This window comes from Phocoena sinus, chromosome 14, assembly GCF_008692025.1.
Source record: "Phocoena sinus isolate mPhoSin1 chromosome 14, mPhoSin1.pri, whole genome shotgun sequence".
Lineage (NCBI taxonomy): Eukaryota > Metazoa > Chordata > Mammalia > Artiodactyla > Phocoenidae > Phocoena > Phocoena sinus.
The window spans coordinates 81,873,963-81,896,173 of NC_045776.1; the positions used below are offsets into that span (position 1 = coordinate 81,873,963).

The 22,211-nt window shown below is 48.7% G+C and overlaps 1 protein-coding gene across 5 annotated transcripts; it reads right to left on the reverse strand.

The window, feature by feature from the left end:
• Positions 1–21: 21 nt before the first annotated feature.
• On the reverse strand, positions 22–17,463 carry MORN3 (MORN repeat containing 3). 5 transcript variants are annotated; one of them, XM_032602642.1, is made up of 7 exons: positions 16,454–17,463; positions 13,852–14,024; positions 9,881–10,038; positions 8,182–8,341; positions 4,383–4,567; positions 4,063–4,146; positions 22–2,325 (listed from the first exon to the last, which is right to left on the reverse strand). In XM_032602642.1, exons 2-6 carry the CDS (start codon positions 13,994–13,996, stop codon positions 4,069–4,071), a joined length of 726 nt encoding a protein of 241 aa, XP_032458533.1. In that variant the 5' UTR covers positions 13,997–14,024; positions 16,454–17,463; the 3' UTR covers positions 22–2,325; positions 4,063–4,068. The 5 variants fall into 5 exon arrangements, 3 of the variants coding, with proteins under 3 accessions (XP_032458533.1, XP_032458531.1, XP_032458532.1); XM_032602641.1 differs by lacking the exon at positions 22–2,325 and adding an exon at positions 3,413–3,670; XR_004345378.1 differs by having other exon boundaries at positions 4,063–4,567.
• Positions 17,464–22,211: the final 4,748 nt, after the last annotated feature.

The following is a 22,211-nucleotide window of genomic DNA, read 5'->3' on the forward strand; positions in this document are numbered from 1 at the left end:
TACCCCCAAAAGTTCCATGAAGAGTAACTGAAATATATATACAGTCAATTCTTATTCGCAGTGGTTCTGTTCTATAGTCACAGAACACTGAATTAGTGAGTATTTCTCCTAAGAGAAATACGGGGTTATGTTCCTGCAAGCCTCTGGTCACAACATTTTTGTCAACCAATCAATACACAGCCTTGTTTTTTGTGTGTTTCTTTTTAAAGACGCCTTAATATATGTTATATATAACATTGAACTCACACGCCATTGCTATCACAACAGCACTATCACTCATTTGTGACTGAAACTTACATAACACACATTTTCTCCGTAAGGCACAACACAGCCTTCCTGTGCTCTGAACACTAGACAGCACTTCATTGTTACCCTTGGGGACCATTTTAAGTAGTGAAATCACCAACAAAAAGCACCAAAATGTGAAAAACATAGCACTAAATAGACTGTGACAAGGATACTTGTTTACAGCATGAGCTGAAAGGCGGCAGAGGGTCACCTTGTTTGACCTCAGCAAGTAGGCAAATTTGCAAATACTGAAAGTGTGAGTAATGAGAATGACAGTATGTTTTCTCCCTGAGCCATATGCATTAGTTACAGATTTCTAGCTTAAACCAAGGACATTCCTCTACATAACCACAATTCGATGATCAAATTCAGGAAATTTGACATTGATGCGATACTATTATCTAATACAACAACATTCGTTTTCAGTTTCCCCTTTGTCCCAATCATGTCCTTTCTTGTAGTGATTTTTCCATCCAGGATCATGCACTGCATTGGGTTGTCATGTCTCTTTAGTCACCTTTTATTTGGGACAGCCTTTGTCCTTTGTAATAGCAACATTTTTGAAGTCTGAGCCAGTGTTTTTTTTTTTTAACATCTTTATTGGAGTATAATTGCTTTACAATGGTGTGTTACTTTCTGTTTTATAACGAAGTGAATCAGTTATACATATACATATGTTCCCATATCTCTTCCTTCTTGCGTCTCCCTCCCTCCCACCCCTCCAGGCGGTCACAAAGCACCGAGCTGATCTCCCTGTGCTATGCGTGGAGCCAGTGGTTTTGTAGAATGCTGCCTCTGTCTTGTTTCTCTGATATTTCCTCATCTGTATGATCAGGTTGTGCATTTTGGGAGGAATTTTTTCTCCATTTTGCAGATGACAAAAATTGATGTCCAAAGAGGATAAGTTTTCGAGCCTGGAAATCTGGCTCAGAGCCTAGACACTCAAAAAATCTTACGTAGACTGATTCTGGCTTTGCTTAAGAAATCGGAAGATCCAGCAGCAGCATTACTGGGCCCGCCTTCTTGCAGAGCAACAATGAACAGGAGCTGAGTTGCAGCTACCTCTTACCCAGGAGATGTATTTGCCACAGTCCCCACCACTCCCTATTGTATGACACCAGCCCAGCTTCATATGTTACTCACCTGGCCCCAGAGGGCATTTGTGTTTGACAGCTCATTCTGTCCCATAAACCTGATACAGAAAGTGGTTTTATAAAAACACAAGTGCTCTGGCTGAAATGAGAGTTGGTTGTGGGAAAGTGTGGCCTTAAGCTTTTGTCCTTCTGTGCAGACTTGGACATGGCCACAGCAGCTTGGTGGGCTGAGTGGGGGAGGGGGGCCCCCTTTATCCTACTGCAGCTTCTTGCCTCTGTCCTGCATCACATACACCAGGACCCACCCCTCCCCTGTCCCCAGAAGGCCCTCTGACTGGGACCGAGTAGGGTGGGGCAGGTGCCCCTGTGTGAAAATCTCCACTGCTCCCCAGAGAAAACCTAGGCATCTTCCATCCTTCCCCTAAGATACCCACCTCCCCGCTTCTGCAGAGACCTGGGTAGATAATACATTCATAGGTTCCAAACACAGCAGTGAAAAATTGCTGTCCCTCCCCTGTTCCCAGGTTCCCAATTCTCCCCAGAGACAACCATTATTTGCCAGTTTATTTTGTTCCCATCTAGAGATTTTATACATAAACAAGTACACATCCTACCTTTTCTGAAAAAATGGTAGTTTTCTATACGCACTGCCACTGTTCTTACCTTAAGAGCAGACAGGCCTAAGTTTAAGCACAGTCACTTTCTAGTTTGGTGACTTGTGAGCCTCCCTGAACCTCAGTTTCCTCCTCTAAAATGACACGGATAATAGCAGGACACCCCATAGGTTGTTGAGGGGTCATGGGAGAGCACCCGTGTAAAGCTGTCAGTGCTGGGCCTAGCACTGAGTGGCTCTGTGGTTGGTTATGTGTCCAGAGGCAGCCAGGCTCAGCTTCCCGGCTTCAGAGGTACCAATTGAGAACGATGCCATGGGTCGGGCCACCTGCTTGGGATTTAGATGGCAGAGAGAACTTCAGTATCAGTGAACGCTTTACTATATGCCGGGTACTTGCTGAGGGCTTTATGAACATTGTGGTATTTCAGGGTTATTTCATGGTATTACACCGTTGAAGTTGGGTTGAATAATTCTTCCGTAGAGTGTTTACATCATAACATGTTTAGCAGGATCACAACCTCTACCCACTGGGTGCCAGTAGAATTCTTCCCTGCCAGCTGTGACAACCAAAAATGTCTCCAGACTTTGCCAGATGTTCCCGGGGAAGGAAGGGGGACAAAACCACCCTCCCTCGGGTTAGAACCACACCTTATTTCATTCTCCAGTAACCACAATAACCCCTGGTGGTAAGTACTGTTATTGTCCCATATTAGAGGAAAGGAAACTTGAAGAACAGAGGTTGGGTGACATACACAAGAACACACAGCTAGTAAGTCAGTGCTGGGATTCACACTCAAGGAGGCACTGCAGAACTCCTGTTCCTACCCATTATGTAAGAGTTCCTCTTATCTTGCAGGAATGTTGTCTAGAATTATACAAAGCCCTTCCCAGAAATCTGCTTTACAACTAATCTTAGTACGTGTTATTTGTTATTTTTATGTCTGCTAGAAAATCCTCAAAACACCTCTGTGAGATATCTGAAGTCCCATTTTACAGATGGGGCAACTGAGGTCACTTACTTAGGATCACAAAGCCAGTAAGTCAGAGGTTCTCTGCCCCAGCTGCAGAGTCAGCTGGGGAGCTTTTTGAAGGCCCAGGCCTTACCCCAGACAGATGAGAATCTCTGGGCATGGGATCCAGACATTCCTAGCTTTTAGATCTCCCACAGGATTCCAAGGTTGGGAGCCCCTGTGTTAGGCTGAGAAGCCAGGTCACATTTTAATGCCAAATCTTAGTGACCAATGTAACCAGATGCAGGCTCTGTCTTCTCGGAATAGCTCAGAGATCAGAGACCTGGAGGCACCTACCCCTTTCTGCCCCAAGGTAAATTCATGGAACCCATGGGGACCCCTCTTCTCTACCTGAAACCCCTCCTGAGGCTCCCTCACACCCCGGCCACCCACCACAGGCCCCGGGCTCACGCTGCCAGGCTCTCCTTTATTCTGGGGTGCTCAGGGATGGGGTCCAAGAATAAAGGCGTCCCCAAGGCCAGCAGGGGAGAGGAGCACTGGCCTCCTACTGGTAAGGAATGATCCAGTGCTGGGAGGAGCAAGGTGCCTTCGGAGGGTGCCGAGTGTGTGCCCAAGTCCGCCCTTGCTCTACCAGTGGGAGCTGCACCGGTCCGAGCAGTTGGGTGACTCTGGTTTGAATTCCTCCTGAAGCGCTGGTGTTCTTTCTGCAGGGGCAAGCGGGGTGGGGTGGGCGAGGCTGGCGTCTCCAAGATGCTGTATCAATGCTCTCTCCTCGACCCCACTTATTACCAACACCAGGAGGGGTAGCACTGAACAAGGGCCCACAAGACAGATAGGCAAGTGGAGGCCCAGGGCCCTCCAGGGCGAGCAGACCACCTGACTCCATTCCGATTAAGCCCAGGGTGCAAATGGGAGGATTTGGCGGGACTTCTGCAGGGAAAAGAGTTTTGAAGGGGAGGAAGCAAAAACGACCAGCAGGACTGCGGAAGGCAAGAAACCCACCCTCTCTAGTCAAGCCCCTGAGTCCCTAGGCCAGAGGAGACCCCAGGAGCTGCCCGGACCACATCAGAGGGTGGCAGGTGTGCCCGCCTCTCACCTGGCATCAATCTCCTTCTTCCTGTGTCTTCTTGAATGTGGCCAAAGCTTCCGCCAACACGCCGTCAGGATCTAGAATTTTGGCCTGGAGGGAAGCAGCAGGGGTTGGTTTGGGGAGCATGGAAGGCCCAGGCTGCCAGCCTTCGGGGCGCTGCCTGCTTTGGGGGGTACTGCCAGCCTCCCTGGGGTCGCCCTGACTGAAAACAAAACCTTGTCTGTTTCCTGGCCGGGCTGGGCTCGGCCAGGCTGGGTGTGGCTGTGGGTGCTGTTTTGTCTCTCCCTGGGCTGCGTGTGGCCCCAGGATCCGGGAGAGCTTCCCACCTCAGGAATGGGGAACTGGGTGGGCTTGGGGGCCTCATCACGGCCACAGTCAATCATTGTGCCACACTTGGCTATGTTGTCGACCCAGAGGCCTTCAAACAGCTGACCATGGTCCAAGTGGAAGAAGCGCCCCCACCCATTCTTCATGCCTCTCTGCCAGTTGCCTTCGTAGCGGTTCCCGTTCTCTGGGGGAAAGAACAGGGAGTCAGGGGTCTTGGCCCACAAAACCAGGCCAGACTACATATACCCGGGCTGGACCCTTGCCACTGCCGGGCCAGACATCATGCCCACCAGAAAGCCATAGAGCCCTGGGGTGTGAGCGACTTCCGGTTTCAGACCTGGTTCACATCTCACCTCCACTACCTCCCGGAACTTAGATGAGCACCATAGTTTCCTAGCTGTGAAAAATATAGCTAATAATACTGACAGGCAATGTTCTTCCTGCACTTACTCTGTGCCTGGTTCCATGCTGTTTCTGACCTCACTTCTCACAAAAACAGTTCTGTGAAGGATGAAGGATTCCATTTTATACACGGAACTTGAAAAGCTCCAGGAATTTGACTGATTTGCACAAGGTCACAGAACTAGGAAGTGGCAGAGGCAGGGTTTCAAACCAAATCCTGTTCATATCAGGAGCCCCGGCTCTTAATCAGGAATCAATTCCACTTCCCATTGGATCGCGGTGGTGGTGGTGGTGGTGTAAAAATAATAATAATAAAGCCAACATGTCTCAACTCAGACACTTACCAGCCGTGTGACCTTGAGCAAGTCACTGAACCATTTTGTCTCATTTCCTCATTTGTAAAACGGGGACAAGAGTAGCTCCTCACTCATAAAATTATTCTGAAGATTAAATGAGTCCATACACAGGACTTAGAAGAGTATTGGATGAACTCTAGGTCAGAGGTCAGCAAACTTTTTCTGCAAAGGGGCAGATAGTGTTTTCGGCATCACGGGCCATAGGGTCTCTGCTGCGCATGGTCAACTCTGCCATTGCAGCACAAAAGCAGCCCGTGGGGACTTCCCTCGTGGCACAGTGGTTGGGAATCCGCCTGCCAGTGCAGGGGACATGGATTGGAGCCCTGGTCCGGGAGGATCCCACATGCCGCGAAGCGACTAAGCCCGTGCGCCACAACTACTGAGCCTGCGCTCTAGAGCCTGCGCGCCCACGTGCCTAGAGCCCGTGCTCCACAAGAAGAGGGGCCACCGCAATGAGAAGCCCGCACACTGCAACAGGGAGTAGCCTCCGCTCGCCGCAGCTGGAGAAAGCCTGCGTGCAGCAACGAGGACCCAACGCAGCCAAAATTAAATTAAAAAAAAATAAATTTATATTTAAAAAGACCCAACGCAGCCAAAAATAAAGTTAATAAATTAATTCTTAAAAAAAGCAGCCTGTGGACAATACATAACTGAACGAGCACATCTGTGTGCCAATAAAACTTTATATATAAAACACGTGTTGGGCTGGATTTGGCCAATAGTTTGCTGAGCTCATACAAGGATGTACTGATTCTGAGCACTTACTATTCCGTGTCATGCTAAGCGTTTTACAAATATAAACCTCATTTAACCTTTACAATAACTCTAGTTAAGCTTTATTTTTTCCTTACTTTACAGTTGAGAAAAATGAAGCAGAGAGAGTGTAAAGAAATTAATTGCCCAAGGTCCCACAACTAGTAAGAGCTTGAGCTAGAATGTGAACCCAGGCTGGCCGGCTCCAGAGTCCAAGCCTTAGAAACGGTGCACTTAGAGCTCCTTCATTGTGCGGGCCACGGAAGGTGCTCACTGAAATCAGGCATGGAGGTGGATGCACGGGGGATTGAGAATGACAGAGTGGCTACCCTTAACCCTCCCCAGCTGCCCAATGCCTTGGTTTAGTCAAATCTCTTTGGAGGAACTTCCCTGGTGGCACAGTGGTTAAGAATCCGCCTGCCAGTGCAGGGGACACGGGTTCGAGCCCTGGTCTGGGAAGATCCCACATGCCATGGAGCCCGTGTGCCACAACTACTGAGCCTGCGCACCACAACTACTGAAGCTTGCGTGCTTAGAGCCTGTGCTCTGCAACAAGAGAAGCCACCGCAATAAGAAGCCCATGCACTGCAAGTAGACCCTGCTCACCGCAACCAGAGAAAGCCTGCTCACAGCAACGAAAACCTAACACAGCCAAAAAAAAAAAAAAAAAAAAAATCTCTTTGGAAGTTGGAATCTTGAGTTTTCAGGAGACTGGGCTCTGGTTTGTGTCCTCACCAAGAGTATCTACTTACTACATGGCAGGCACTGGGGAAACAGTGGGGAACAAAACAGACACATTCCCAGTCCTTCTGCAGGCTCACAGTCTGGAGGGGCAATGATACTAGCTTTATCGACAGCCTACTACGTGCTAGGCCCTGTTCTAAGCACTTTACACAGACTCCCTCATTTAATCCTCCCCATAGCCCTATGAAGTGGGTACTGCCATTATTCCCATTTTACAGGAGAGGAAACTGAGGCACAGAGATGCAAAGTAGTTCACCCAAGATTACACACCTAGTTCTAAGAAGGAAAGGAAGCAAGTGCTGAGAAGAATGTGCTTTAGGTGGAACGTACAAATGCAAAGATCTGGGGGAATCTTCTTTTTTTTTTTTTAATATTTATTTGGCTGCACCAGGTCTTAGTTGTGTCACATGGGATCTTTGTTGCTGCCTGCGGGATCTTCCTTGCGGCATGCAGGATGTTTTAGTTGCAGCATGCGGGAATTTTTTTTTTTTTTTTTTTCAGTCGTGGCATGTGAACTCTTACTTGTAGCATATGGGATCTAGTTCCCTGACCAGGGATCAAACCCAGGCCCCCTGCATGGGGAGCGTGGAGTCTTAGCTACTGGACCACCAGGGAAGTCCCTGTGGGAATCTTCTTTCTATTCCAGGAAGAGGGAACAGCAGTGCAAGGGCCCTGAGGCAGAAAGTGGGAGGAATTGAAAGAAAGTTAGTATGGCCAAAAAGAAGGGAGTCCAGGGGAAGAGGGGAGGTGAAACTGGAGTGGTGAGCAGGGCCAGATCATGCTGGGCCCCACAGACCACAGTCGGGCCTCTGAACTGAGTCTGAGGGCAATAGGGAGCTATGGAAAGGTTGAAAGCAAGGCAGTGACAAGATCCAATTTATGAAAAGCTGGCTCTGTTTGCTTTGTAGAGAATGGATTAAGTCCTGATACAAGTGCGAGCTTCTCAGAACTCTTTCCTCTGCCTGGGAATGTTCTTCCCCAGCGCAATACATATCCCGCTTCCTTCTCCTCCTTCCATTCTCCATTCAAACAACACCTCTTCAGGGAGGCAGTCTCTGACCGTAAGCCAATCTAAACAGCCCTGACCCCAACTCCTTTGTCATTCTCCAACACGTCTTCCTGTTTTCAAGGGGAATTCCTTAGCACTTCTGACCTCAGAAGAGACTGCGTAACCTTGAGCAAATGACTTAACCTCTCTGTGCCTTTGTTCATTTGTAAAGTGCGGATGATGAGAGCACCTATCTTATAGGATTGCATTGTGGATTAAATGAGCTCAGGGCTGTATAAGGGTAGGCTATGATTATTACGACCATAAGACAATGTCTTAATTGTTTATATTTATTGTTAGGCTCCCCTTTTAGAGTATAAACTTCCTGAGGGCAAGGACTGGGTCCTGTCATTCAGCTTAACCCAGTCGGGACAGGTCTATGCACAGACTTGGCTTGATGGGGCGTGGCCATGAGGGACCCAGAGGAGTGTGACTTGAGGGCATGGCCGGGTGGGCGTGATCAACAGGCCATTTGGGGTGGGGCTAAGCACTCACTCAGGCGTAACATGCCCTCCCCTTCCGGCTTGTCGTTGCACCACTGGCCCTCGTAGATGTCTCCGTTGCTGTAGTACATGCGGCCCCAACCGCTGCGCTGGTTGCCACACCAGTCACCCTCGTAATACTCCTTGGGTCCGAAAAACTGGATCCCATAGCCCTGAAAGCACGAAGATGTCCTTGTTCACGACGTCCCACACCACTAGGAACTCCCACCATCCTCCCTGGCACCCAAGCCACACACCTGGGCTTCTCCCCTGCTTCCTCCCCCAGCCCTACATCCAAGCTGACGGTCGTGTATTGAAAAATCTCCCAGGCCGTCCATTCTCCTGTATCCTTGTGCTACTGCCTTCCTGCAGCCCACCATCATTTCATCCCTTCTCACTGGTCTACCTCCTCCACTCTCCCGTTGTTCCCTGACCCCATGCATCTGCCATACAGCTCCTAGGAGGATCTTTACATTGTCTATCCGATCACATTTGCCCCGTCTCCCCAACTCTGATTTGACCCTATTAAAAGTCGCAGATGCCTGACAATCAGATCAAAGCTACGGACTTTCTCCCCAGAAAAATGGACATAAGCACTTATCATGCAGCCGCAGAGAATCACCACAAACTCCCCGCAGATCACACCTGAAGAGGTTGGGTTATGCAGCCCAAGTCTACTCTTCAACATCCTCATGCCCTACATAACCTTCAAGGCCTCACTCCCACCCCTGTGGGCAGACACACCTTGCTGTTTATTATATCCTTCCTTTTGGTATTTCCTCTTCTCCTTTTTTACTCCCTAAGTCCTTGCATCTTATGGTGTCACCTTCTACAGGAAGCCTGCCCTGAATTCTCAATGAACTGCCTCTGGACTTTCTGTAAAAACCTCTATCCTAGCACCATGTTATATGTAAAATATTTATTTTGGGAGCTTTATCCCCACTGGCCAATAAACATTTTGAGAGTAGAGATCATGAAATGCTGGGCTCTACAACTTGCCAGTGGTGTGACCCCAAGCAAGGCACTTCACCTTCTGCGCCTTTCTGAGCTTGTTTCCTCATCAGTAAAACGGGAATAATAATGATGATGATGATGTTGTTGTTGTTGTTGATGTGAGAGTTTACAATGTATCATGTTCCAGGGCTACAGTAGCTGTTGTTCGATAGCAGAGTACTGTATTGTTATCTGTCTCCATGACCTATGGTGAGGATTCAGGTGTTGATGGGCTGGGGGCATGCCTCTGGCTGGTTTCTATCCCTCAAGACCTTCCTCTCTTGGCCAAGGGTGTGACCTCTGCTTTCTTTCTTGCTCCCACTCTTCCAAACCCCTGCTGTCACCTCTTATCCAGTCCCAACAGAAGTGGGGTTCTCAGAAAGGGATGCCAGGGGAAAAGAAAGCCAGGAAATGAGTGGGGAGGTTGGGAGGAGACTTTGGCCCCTCACAGCCTGGCTGGCTTCTTGTAGCCACAGGGTTTCATGGGCTCCTCCCTGGGCCTTCTCCTCTTGCTTCCTGTTTCCTGGGTTTTGTTCTGAGAAGCCTTGATGTTCCCCCACCCCTTCCTTCTCCCACCCACACAGCAACCCTGTTCTCCTCCCCTAGATCCCCCCACCCTTTTCTCCCAGGCCTCTCTGACTGCTCCCCACCTCCCCACACACACACACAGCCTGCTTTCAGCCTGGCCCACACCCCAGGGCATGATGGGAACCACTCACACATTTCTTATCGCCTTTCCACCAGCCTGAGTAGACTCTCCTGTACTTTCCGGTCTCTTGGTCAGAAAGGCTGAGGGTGCCATAGCCATCTCTCTTCCCAAATTTCCAGTCCCCCTCATAGATGGCTCCATTCTTCCTCCAGACCTGTGTTCCTTTCCCTAGGGACACAAAGATGAGCCAACATGGTAGACATGGCCTTTATGGGGCTGGGGATGCCGGGAGGCAGGTGCTGTGTCTGTCTGGGCCTCAGGGGCCCCTAGACTGGACAATTCTCAAGAACTGGGTCAGGGTCTGTGCCTGGTCTCCAGACCCCCAGCACCCAGGAAAACCCCCCAAAAGTTCTATTTCTACAGCCCTTTGCCCTGAAGCCAAACTGACATAGCAGACCCCAACTAGAAATCTGCCTCTTCAGTGTTTCAGCTTCGTCTTTTTTTTTTTTTTTTTTTTTTTTGGTACACGGGCCTCTCACTGCTGTGGCCTCTCCTGCTGCGGAGCACAGGCTCCGGACGCGCAGGCTCAGCGGCCATGGCTCACAGGCCCAGCCGCTTCGCGGCATGTGGGATCTTCCCGGACCGGGGCACGAACCCGTGTCCCCTGCATCAGCAGGCGGACTCTCAATGGCTGCGCCACCAGGGAAGCCCAGCTTCGTCTTTTTTTTAATTTTAACTTTATTTATTTTTGGTTGCATTGGGTCTTTGTTGCTGCGCGCGGGCTTTCTCTAGTTGTGGTGAACAGGTGCTACTCTTTGTTGTGGTGTGCAGGCTTCTCATTGCAATGGCTTCTCTTGTTGCAGAGCACGGGCTCTAGGCACGCAGGCTTCAGTACTTGTAGCACACGGGCTCAGTAGTTGTGGCGCATGGGCTTAGTTGCTCCGTGGCATGTGGGATCTTCCTGGACCAGGGCTTGAACCTGTGTCCCCTACATTGGCAGGTGGATTCTTAACCATTGTGCCACCAGGGAAGTCCCAAGCTTCATCTTTTAATAATACTGAATGGATACACCAGATGGTCAGGATTTTTAGAAAATGTTCTGCATATTTCTTCAGTTCTCCTGAACACACATGGAGACCCATCTCCTACTACTCCAACCCCTCTGTGTCCTCCACTCCCGTTTTCCATTCTGCCCTCCAACCACTGTGGTTTCCATGCTGTTCTTGGAACCCACCTGTTATGCTTTCGCCTCAGGGCTTTTGTACCTGCTTCTCCTTTGGCCTGGAAAACTCTTCCCTCTGTATTTGCTCACTCCCTACCTCCTGCAAGTCTTTGCTGAAATCTCATTTTCTCAATGAGGCCTGCCCTGACCATCCCGTTTAAAATTATTCCATATAAGGTTCTTTTAATCCCTTACCCTGTTCTGTTTCTTTCTATATCACTTGTCAGCTCTTAACATAATAGATAATTCACTTATTTATCATTTATTGTCTATTGTCTGTCTCTTCCAGGAGAATGTACGCTCCACAAGAGCACAGACTGGTCTGTTCTGTTCACTGCTCTATATCCAGCACGGAAGAACAGTGTCTGGCATGTTGTAGGTGACCAATATTTATTGAACAAAGAGATGAATACAATATTTGCGGAGTACCTATGCACGCCAACTCATGTCTTGGTCCTTGGTAGCTCAGGAACAAATCCAACATTGTCCCCGTGAGCTTTTTGATCTAGTGCAAGTAACTTAACTCTCTGGGCCTCAGGTTCCTCGTCTGCAAAATGGGGATAAGAGTATCTCATGGGGTTGTTCTGTTCACTAAATTCACTAATATATGTAGAACACTTAGGACAATGCCTGCAAATAGAAAAGATGATATCAATGATTTTTGCCCTTGAGGTGGGGTCCAGTCACATTGCAAGGGATGAAGGTTGTTTACATCTGTCCTTCTTCTAGTTTATTTCCTTTGGGGACACAGCCCTCCCTCTCAGTCCTTCAGGTTTGCATGGGGCTGACTTCTCCTCCTGGCAAGCCTAGCCAATCAGTGTATTCTATCCACCCAGGCCTCTGTGACGGGTTCAGTGAAGGGCATGTGACCAAGTTGGTCCAATGAGACTGTTTGTCTCCCAGATGAAGGCAGAACTTACCAAGGCCTAAGAGGCCCTATACGATTGGCCCTCTTAACCTGCCCCTTTCTCCCCTCCTTCTCTGTGTTCCAGCCCACTGGCTTCCAGTCCATTCCTTGAACAAGAGGTAATAGTGAAAAACACCCCCCCATCTCTGATCCCACTATCTAGAAGACATGCTCCCCCCTGCCTGGCTAATCATTTTCATCCTCTGGGCTCGGCTCAAACATGTTCTCATGGCTCCTTTCGTGGCTTCTCTCTGGTCCCCTTTACATCCTGATGATACCACTTTTAGCTGTGTGGCCTTGAGTAAGTCACTTCCTCTCTCTGAGCCCCAGTTTCCTCATCTGTAAAATGGGACATTACCTACTGTGCAGGTTGTCAGTGAGACTGGAAGGACCCTGAGTGTTGGGATTCTTCCAGATGCCCGGTATAGGGCCTGGCACAGACTAGGAGCACAATGAGTATTAGTGGAGTGAGTGGTCTGGGTAACCACTGGGGCCACCCTATCCTTGCCCTGAATGACGGCTCTCTTGACTGCTTCCAGCCTGCTTATACTACAGCAACCCACTTCAGCGTGGTCAAAAGGTGAGTCAAGAGAGGGGGCATTGGACCTGGGTTCTCTGACAGATCTGCTTTCTGCAGCCCCAGCCCCATCAGCTCTATGCCTCCAGGGTCTGAGGGGAGGCAGGACTCACACAGAATGACTCAGAGGGCCACACCAGCCCACAAGGTCATATCACAGGTAGGGCAGCCAAGTCCAGAGAATGGGAAATGACTTACCCAAAGTCACACAGCTACTCAGTAATAGAGCCAGGCTCAGAACTTCAGGGTCCTGACTCCAAGTCCAGGGCTCTGTCCACACCACAGGCTGCCCACAAGGATTGAAACATGCAGGCAGACATCTTTAACCGCACATAGAGCTCCAAGCAGCTGCTTAAACCCTGGCCTTTAAGTCAGTGCTGAGGGTGGGTGTTGTGTTACACACTGGGTGAGGTCAACTTTGGGGGCCTTCTTGGACAAGGAAGCTCTAAGTAGTGATCCCTGCCATGGTCAGCCCTCCGAGAACACTCCAGAAGTTCCCTTCTGCACAGACTCTTGGCTAAATACTTGATAGATGTCATCTCTTAACAGATAGGTATTATTCCCATTTTACAGATGGGGAGACTGGGGCTTGGAGTAGTGTAGTAGATCTCTCAAGGTCATAGTTACTGGAGCTGAGATTCTGACCCAGCTTTATGGACTCAAGCACTTAACGCAGGAAGGCAGGAGAGAAGAATGGTTAAGAGCAGAGAATTTGGAATTGCAAGACTGGACTGAGAAGCCATAACACCTTTTTTGAATAAAAACTTATTTTTTTTCTTCAGGGCTTAGTTTGTATCACAAAGAACCCCGTACTTCCTGCTAGTTAAACTGAGCCCAGCCCAGTTAAAGTCAGAGCCCCAGCCACTTGGGGTGGGGGGTGGAAGTATAGGGGGTGGGGGGGTAGGGGGTGGGGGATAGCGGGTGTCCTCCCTCGCCCCCTACTGGTTTGAAGGGCTGAATTTGAAGACCAGAATCCCAGTTGCAAGCTGCTTTCTGGCGGCCACCTTTTCCTCCTGCTAGCCAGCCCCATGCTTAGCCCAGGCGTCAGAGGTAGAGAATGAACTGGTATCCTGAGAGTCCCGGCTGAGGCTGTGGCTGGTGCCTAAAGACTGCTCTGTCCCCTACTGGTCCCTTTGCTCAGCTGAAGCCAGGGCCGAGTTGGGTTCCAGAACCCCAGCAGGAGGAGGCCCCTGGTTGGTCCAAGTCAGCATTCACTCCTCAGAGATACATGTTATATCCCCAGTGAGCTATGCAAGCTGCTTCCTTGGCCCCGGTTTCCCACCATGGCCCAGACCCCATACTCACCGCCTGAGCCCCCGAAGGTCCCCCACTTACCGTGTTTCAGGTTGTCCTTCCACTTGCCCACATAGTGATCGCCATTGACAGCAAACACCTGGTGCCTCAGTCCGTTCTTCTGGGCCTTCCGGTCCCATGCTTTCCACAGGGGCTCCGACTTTGGCGGGCACTTGGAGATAGGCATGGTGGCTGCTTCTGTGGGCCAGGGGGTGCTGGCAAAGGGTTAGTGACATCAGGGGCTCAGTTTGCCATAAGTAATGCCAGGATCCTGGGGCTTCCCAGGGAGACACCTGTCTGAGGTCAAGTGGGACGAGTCACGTGTGTTCTGAGTCCCCAGGGCAGATGAGCAGCCCTTGCGGGGTTTTCTTTTGTGCTGGACTGACCCCCCTGGGAGGCTCTCTCTTCCCTTGCCTCTCCAGGGGCCCCTTGGGGCGGGGGATCTGATGGCACAATTGCTTGGGATGGGAACCCAGGGAAACCAACAGGGCAGAGGGGTTTGTGATGACATTAGGAAGAAGCTGCCCCAGGGGAGAGGGTGAAAGTCACATATTTAATAACCAGTATGACCAACCAGAGTGGATGCGGGCCTGGAGCCCTCAGTTGTGAACACTACAACCCACTCTGGGGAGTTGGGGCCTAGCCAGGCCACTCTGTCTGGGCTGGCAGACAGCCGTGATGGCACAGCCCACAGGGGCACCCCCGCTACCACCACTGGCTCAACACCCAACACTTTAGCCCCCTGGGTCCCGCCCCCTATGCCTGGTAGACAGGATGGTAGAAAAGCCTAGAATGCCTGGTGGACAGGATGGCAGGGGGTTGTGAGCTGTCAGGAGAGCCCCTCAACTAAAGAGACTGCCTCTTGGGAGACCCCCTGTACTGGTTTGCCCGGGACTGAGGGGCTTCCTAGGACATTGGACTTTCAGTGCTAAAGCTGGAACAGTCCCAGGCGCACCAGGATGGTTGATCACCCTCTGCCTCTGCCCTCTGCCCTCTGCCCTCTGCCCTCTGCCCAGGTACTCTTCCTGTCTGCCTGGTTAGGTTTTTTTCATCAGACCAGGGCTCTCCTCCCCACCCTGCCTGGTGGGGTTGCAGAGAGACTTTGGGTCTCTCCCCAGACTGGGAGCCCCCCATCTATGCGCTTCATGTCCCCAGTGCAGACATTCATGTCTATTTGTTTGTCTCCAGGGGACTTGTGCAAGGTGACAAAGATGGTCTCCAAATCTGGGGATCTCTGTTTCCCCTCAGCAGGTACCATCTATCCTGCTCCATAGATGGGAAATACACACACACACACTCAAGCAGTGCTAGCAGCCAAGGATGGGGGTGGAGGAGTGGAGGGATGAAGGAATGAGGGGATGGGGGTGGGGGACTAGAGTGAACTATTTAACCATCAGCAGGCAGAAGTCTTTTTTGTTTTTGTTTGCCGCACCCTTCGGAATCTTAGTTCCCCCACTAGGGAAAGAACCCAGGCCCCCTGCAGTGGAAGCACGAAGTCCTAACCACTGGACTGCCAGGGAATTCCCAGGCAGAGGTATTGACCAATGAGAATGACCTCAGGGCTGAGCAGGTTTCAGGAGGTCTTGGTGTCCCAAGCATCCACCCACCCAGGACCAGCATCACAGGTGTGCAACCTGAACAGTTGCACAGGGCCTGGTCCTTAGAGGGGTGTGTACTTGGTCTCGGCTCTGTTGCTGTTTTGAAATTCTGAATACTGTATGAGCTACTACTGCCTCACATTTTCATTTTGCATTGGGCCCTGCTTATCAAGGAGTTCCCTGTAGGGCCACAGCAGGGGCCTCAGTGATTCTGACTAAGCTGGCCAACTGTACTGGCTAATATGTATTTTGACAATCATGCCTAGAAATTGGGAAAGTCACTCCAGGCAAGGAAGACAGCCAGGGTGAAAACTGGGTAGAGGGAAACAGTCTCAGGTCCTAAATTTAATGTTTTTCTTTTTTCTCCCATTTGCATGTACCATGTGTACTATGATTAATCTTTATATTGAAGTTAATTCACTTAAAACATCAATACATTTATCCAAGGAAGATTTTGCAAACATTACTTAAGTCTTAGCTAGACACTGGGGCTTACAGTTGAGATTAGCACATGTTCAGAAAGGTGTTAATGCCATATTAGCCCCAAACTGACACTTTCTCCTTGGTTTACTCAGAACCGTAAGAGAACCCAGAATCTAATAACTTTCTTACGATGTCATTGGGTGATACTTAATGCTTCATCAGTGTAACTCATCCTCTGTCCCACACTTTCAGGAACGTAGATGCTACCCTACGTAGGGTTGTGGTCTAGAGGAGGTTGTGGTCTTAATACATAGAGCTCCTGATAGGAGAAGAAAGCTTTGGGGAATTCCCTGGCGGTCCAGTGGTTAGGATAGGACTAGGCGTTTTCACTGCCAGGGCGCGAGTTAGATCGTGGCCGCAAGCCACGCTGCGTGGCCAGAAAAAAAAAAAAGGCGGGGGGGGGGGGTGGGGAAGAAGGCTTTGCCACTCGGTGCGCGTACTCTATTCGTGTTGTTTTGATACTGAATAACAATAATTACCACCATGGAAGGTGGAAGGAGCAGGGCCCAGACGGCTGGGGGTCAGTCGCTAGCCCGCGCCTCGTCACACCTACGCCGGCTCACCTGCTCTCTCCTGCGGGGCGGATCCTGCATCTGGAGTCCTGGGCCGAGAGCGGTGGAGTCGCCGCCCGCAGCCTCCAGCCTCAATCGTCCGAAGCGCGCGTTCCGGCGTCCCAAGCCCTGCCAGGGTCCCTATGGCAACGCGGGGCCCCAGCAAAGCCGGCCGGCAGGGCCCGCCCCTTCCTGCGGAGACTGTGAGCTCGGGGCCGCGTGTGGGGAAGGCTGTGGATCCTCCCGCGACGAGGAAGGACGTCTTCGGGCCTGCGGAGGTCGAGTACTGGCTGGTGCACCGGCCCGGTGGCCAAAGACTGGTGGGCGAGCCCGGGAGACCTGATATCCGCGGAGCTTGGGCCACGGTGTGCCCCGGGAGGTTACTGACTTCCCCACCCCCGCTTCCCTCCCGTCGCGGTTTCCCCAGAGCAAATACCACGCCCGATGCTGGCAGGAAAGTGTCAAAGGCTTTTCTGCCTTGTTGCAAAGACAAAGGGACAAAATTAAAGGGAAAGCCAACATTGCACGTGTTCTTTGTTTTGTGATGGTTTATTAGACTCCTCTGAGAATCTGAGGGAAGCTATATTGCCCCTACACACCGGAAGATGCATACGATTTACATAGACACAAGTTGGCCCAAGTCATTCCTCAGCTCACTTCCCTACAGTGGCTCCCCTGACCACTCAGAGTAAAAGCCACAGTGCCTACAGTGTCTTCAAAGCGCTGCGTCATTTGCCCACCTCCCTCCCCTTTCCTCCCTGAGTTTGTCCCCTACTCTGTGCGCCCAGTCCCACTCTGCTCTAGCCTCACACTTGCTTCCTTGTGGTTCCTGGAAAATGCTAGGCGTGTTCCTGCCTCAGGGCCTTTGCCTCTTCTGTGCCCTCTGCCAGGCCATTTCTTCCTCCAAATAGCGGCCTGGATCACGCCCTGCCCTCCAGGGCTTTATTCAGATCACCTCAGTACAAGTGTCTGGACCACCCTATTTAAAATTGGAATCTTCGGGCTTCGCTGGTGGCGCAGTGGTTGAGAATCCGCCTGCCAATGCAGGAGACACAGGTTCGAGCCCTGGTCCGGGAAGATCCCACATGCCGCAGAGCAACGAAGCCCGTGCGCCACAACTACTGAGTCTGTGCTCTAGAGCCCGCGAGCCACAACTACTGAAGCCTGCATGCCACAACTACTGAGGCCCACGTGCCTAGGGCCCGTGCTCCACAACATGAGAGGCCACTGCAATGAGAAGGCTGCGCACCGCAACGAAGAGTGGCCACCGCTCACCGCAACTAGTGAAAAGCCCGCGCGCAGCAACGGACATCCAACGCAGCCAAAAATAAATAAATTTATAAAAAATATAAATAAATAAATAAAATAAAATCGGAATCTTCATATATACTTTCTGAAATGTTTTCCTCTTTCCCAACCTCATTCCTGTTTCACGTTCTCTGTAGCACTACACGCACACACACACACACACATACACACACACACACACACACACACACACCTTATTTATTGTCTGTCTCTTTGAAGCCAAAAAAAAAAATTTTTTTTTTTGGTTGTGCCAGGCCATTTGCAGGGATCTTACCCGACCAAGGATCATTGAACCCATGCCCCCTGCAGTGGAGGCGTGGAGCCCTAACCACTGGACCGCCAGGGAATTCCCAGAATATTTGTTGAGGTATAATTTTTGCTCTAGAGTTCCCCTCAGGATCAGGCTGCACTCACTTGGCTTTTTAACTTACTACCCCCCCCCCGCCCCCACCCCCGTCTATTAGCCAGTTTCTACTGGAAGCAGTTCCTTAACAAATCATATAAATATTATATATAATTTTTTTTTTACAAAACTGGAGCCAACTTGTGACCATAGAAGAAACACAACGGACCCAGAGAATGGCACAGCTTTTCCATGATGAAATTCATTCAAGAACATCATTTTAATACCTGAATAGTTTCTTCACCAGTCTCTTGGTGATGGGCATCAGATTTATTGCCTATGTTCCCCATTATAAATGTCGATCTGATGAATGTCCTTCCGTTTAAATGTGGTTATGCATCGCAGCTTATTTCCTTAGGAAATATTCTTAGAGACAGAATTGTGGGTCAAAGGGTGTGAGCATTTTTGAACTCTTGATATATGTCACCAAATTGCCCTCCTGAAAGATTGTATCAGTTCCATACACAGAATAGAAGAGTGTCTGTTTTTTCCCCCATCTTTACCCTTTGCCCACATTCAGTATTATTTTTAAAGCTCTTTACCCATCTCATAGAAAAAAGTCTTGTTCTGATGGCTTTTCTTTGATTACCAGTGGGCTCCCCTTCACTGCTTTGCTCTTCACTCCCACTGGAATGGGAATTTTGCTCTAATTTCCACATGTATCACATCATTTGTAGTTAATTTGTTGGGTGTCTCTCTGTCTCATTAGAAGGTAATTGACATAGACCTTATACAGTGTATCTTTTTTTTTTTTAACATCTTTATTGGGGTATAATTGCTTTACAATGGCGTGTTAGTTTCTGCTTTATAACAAGGTGAATCAGTTATACATATACATATGTTCCCATATCTCTTCCCTCTTGCGTCTCCCTCCCTCCCACCCTCCCTATCCCACCCCTCTATACAGTGTATCTTAATGCCTTATCCAAGGTTCCTTTGGTTGCAGGTAGAGAACCATCTCACACTATCTAATTAAGGAAATTTATTAAGGATACAAGAGTGTTGGAAAGCTGCTAACAGCAAAGCCATTCTCTCTCTCTCTCTCCATGTCTCCTTCATCTTTCTCATTCTGCCAATCAGCTTTCTCATGCTCACAGTTCCACCTCGGTTCGGTTCCAAACACTCACAGAAACTAATTGGCTCTTTCCAAATTCCAATCCCAAATTCATGACTGGCTCACCTAGGGTCCGGAGTCTGCCCAGGGCCAGTCATGCCGCAGATGCTGTGGTTCTCCTCAAGGCATTCTCCTCTCCTACTCACGTACCTGGCCAGCTGTTCCAGCAGGTTCTATCCTGGTGCAAACTATCCCTGTGCTGTGGCTTTGTCCAGAGCTGCCCTGCCACCTGCTGAGTGGCACCTCAATGGTCTAGTTTTCTCTCTCCCAAGGCCAGGCTAAGACACAGCCTCAAGCCTCAGTCCCACCCCTCCAAGAAGCCCTTTTACAACCACTAATCAAACCCTGGCTCAGGGGAAGCAAGGACTGTCCCCTAGAGAAGAATCTGGGGCAGGTTAACGTTTATCTGCCTCGGCAGGCAATATGGATGGGCAGGTTACAAATCTATGAGATTATTCTCCTTATGGAATCAGAATTTGGTAGCATAACTCACGAGCTCCTGAGCAGGTGCTATGGACTGGCCACTCCTTAATACCGAAGTGCCAGGAACGTCAAGCTTGAGGTCTTCTGTCCCGTACACCCTTCTGATAATTACTTGCCAGATGTGAATGGCTAGAATTGGGACTTCCCTGGAGGCCCAGTTGTTAAGACTCCATGTTTCCACTGTAGGGGGCCTGGGTTCAATCCCTGGTTAGGGAACTAAGATCCCACAAGCCGAATGGCATGGCCAAAAAAAAAAAAAAAAGAGAATGGAATGGATAAAAAATGTCATCTATCCATACAGTGGAATATTATTCAGCCATAAAAAGGAATGAAATACTGACACAGGCTACAACATGGATGAACCTCGAAAACATTACGCTAAGTGAGAGAAGCCAGACATCAGACACAAAAGGTCATACGTTGTTTGTTTCCATTCATATGAAATGTCCAAGATAGGCAAATCTATAGAGACAGAAAGTAGATTAGTGGTTACTTTGGGAAGGGGGAGATGGGGAGATGGGAAGGTGATAGTTAAAGGGCAGGTTTGTTTGTTTGTTTTTTGCAGTGATGAAAATATTCTAAAATTGACTGTGATGAAGGGTGCATAACTCTGTGAATATACTAAGAACCATCGAGCTGTACATTTTAAAAGGGTGAATTGTATGGTGAATTCTCTCAATAAAGCAGTTTTTAAAAGTCTCCTGTGCAGAACGAGCGCCCTCTAGGGGCTCTCAGATGTCCAGAGAGAGTCACAGGCCACTTTTTTTTTTTTTTTGAGACTTCTGCTAAATTAAAAATCAGAGAAATGCCTAAAGAGGGTAACACAAGGTGCAGAAAATGTTATTTAAATTTTTACTGAAGTATAAAATACATACATAAAAATGGAAATATCCTCGGTGCATAGCTTGATAGATTTTTGCAAACTGAGCACACCATTCTTGTCACGACTGACTCTCTGGGACTCTCTCTTGGGAATGATGCCAAAAGTCTAAATTTGAGTCCCATCGTATATATGAGGCCACCTTTTTTTTTCTTTTTAGAGTTTATTGCAACTTTGGGAAATTAGTGGTAAACCATATGGTTTTAAAAAACAATATGTGGCTGCACTTAAATTCACATAAAAATAGCATTTTAAAAACATAATGAAATTTAATCCTTTTACACAGGTTAACAAAATGTATTACAAGAAAAACTAAACATTGGGTTTAACAAAAGCAATATTTTTGAAAGTGGAACAATGGAAATATTTTTTCAAATTTTTTACAAATGGTCACCTCTGGGTCCATTTACCACACTAGGGGATCAAAGTTGTTCAAATACAGCTGTGCTCAACTGAGCCACTTACCTACAGCACAGTAGTGCTAGAAATCAATCCTAAGGTCAAGATGTAAGACCATAAGAGACTAGATCCTAAATGTTTTACAGCCTCCTCAGTAAGAGGTGCTTTTCCTTCCCCAAACAGGATGAGGTCACTTCTGAGTGACTCTATGGGACCCCTCTTTTCCTCTCCTTTCTCTCCTTTCTTAATCTCTAGGGTTATGCCATCAAAGGATTTTTAAAAAGTAAAAAGTCAATTCCTCAGTTGTAGTAGCCACGTTCCAAGTATCCAGTAGGCACTTGTGGCAACTGGCTCTCCTAGGGGACAGCGCAGATACAGAACATTTCCTTTACCATAGAAAGTTCTATTGGACAGTGCTGCTTTCAGGGATGAGCTCTGATCTCTTGTTTTATCCCTTCCTTGCAAGGTTTCCTTTCACTGCCCACAGCTCCCCATCCTTTTTTTTTTTTTAAAGTTGGTCAAGGAAATGCTCTGTCAGAACCTAACATAATGTCTACCGGGATAAGCCAGTGGAAATTATGGTGTTTGAAAATAGTTCTTAGGCAAAGAAATACAGCTAATAAATCATCCCAAGGAAATATGCACAACCTCACCAGCAATTAAAGAAATGAAAGTTAAAATAACCCTGCCATGCATTACATACTGTCTAGACTAGAAAAATGTGTAAAAATCATGGACTGTGATATTGCCAACACTGTGGGGGAAAATGCACCATTACCTACCACTAGCCATCCTGGCAATTAGTTAAATCCTCCTGAAGAACCATCTGGAACCATGTTACAGAAACTATAAAGCTATTTTCTAATTCCACTTAACGACTACTATATATTTAATAGATAGCTGGTATGAGGCACAGTACTTGGTACTTTACAGAGTTTTTTAAAAAATGTACGTGTGTTTTCACAACCATTCTATGAGGTAGGTAGGCAGCCTTACCTTCATTTTAAAAATCTGCAAACTCTTAGGTTCACAAAAGTTAAGGAAGATACCCAGAGTAAAAGAGCAAAATAAGTGGCTGAGCCAGGATTCAATCATAGACTTTTTGACCTAGGAAGACCTGCTCAGAACACCACATTGCCTCCCATTTCAGAGAATTGCCTCCAAGGGAATGGTACAATTAGGG

Bases quoted from the DNA above. Each gene is read 5' to 3' on its own strand.
- MORN3 (XM_032602640.1), bottom strand. From the start codon at position 13,996: ATGCCTATCTCCAAGTGCCCGCCAAAGTCGGAGCCCCTGTGGAAAGCA. The intron at 10,039-13,851 runs GTAAGTGGGGGA...TTGTGTCCCTAG, and splicing joins GAAGGACAACCTGAAACACG to GGAAAGGAACACAGGTCTGG. The intron at 4,568-8,181 runs GTGAGTGCTTAG...TCTTTCCCCCAG, and splicing joins GGAGGGCATGTTACGCCTGA to AGAACGGGAACCGCTACGAA.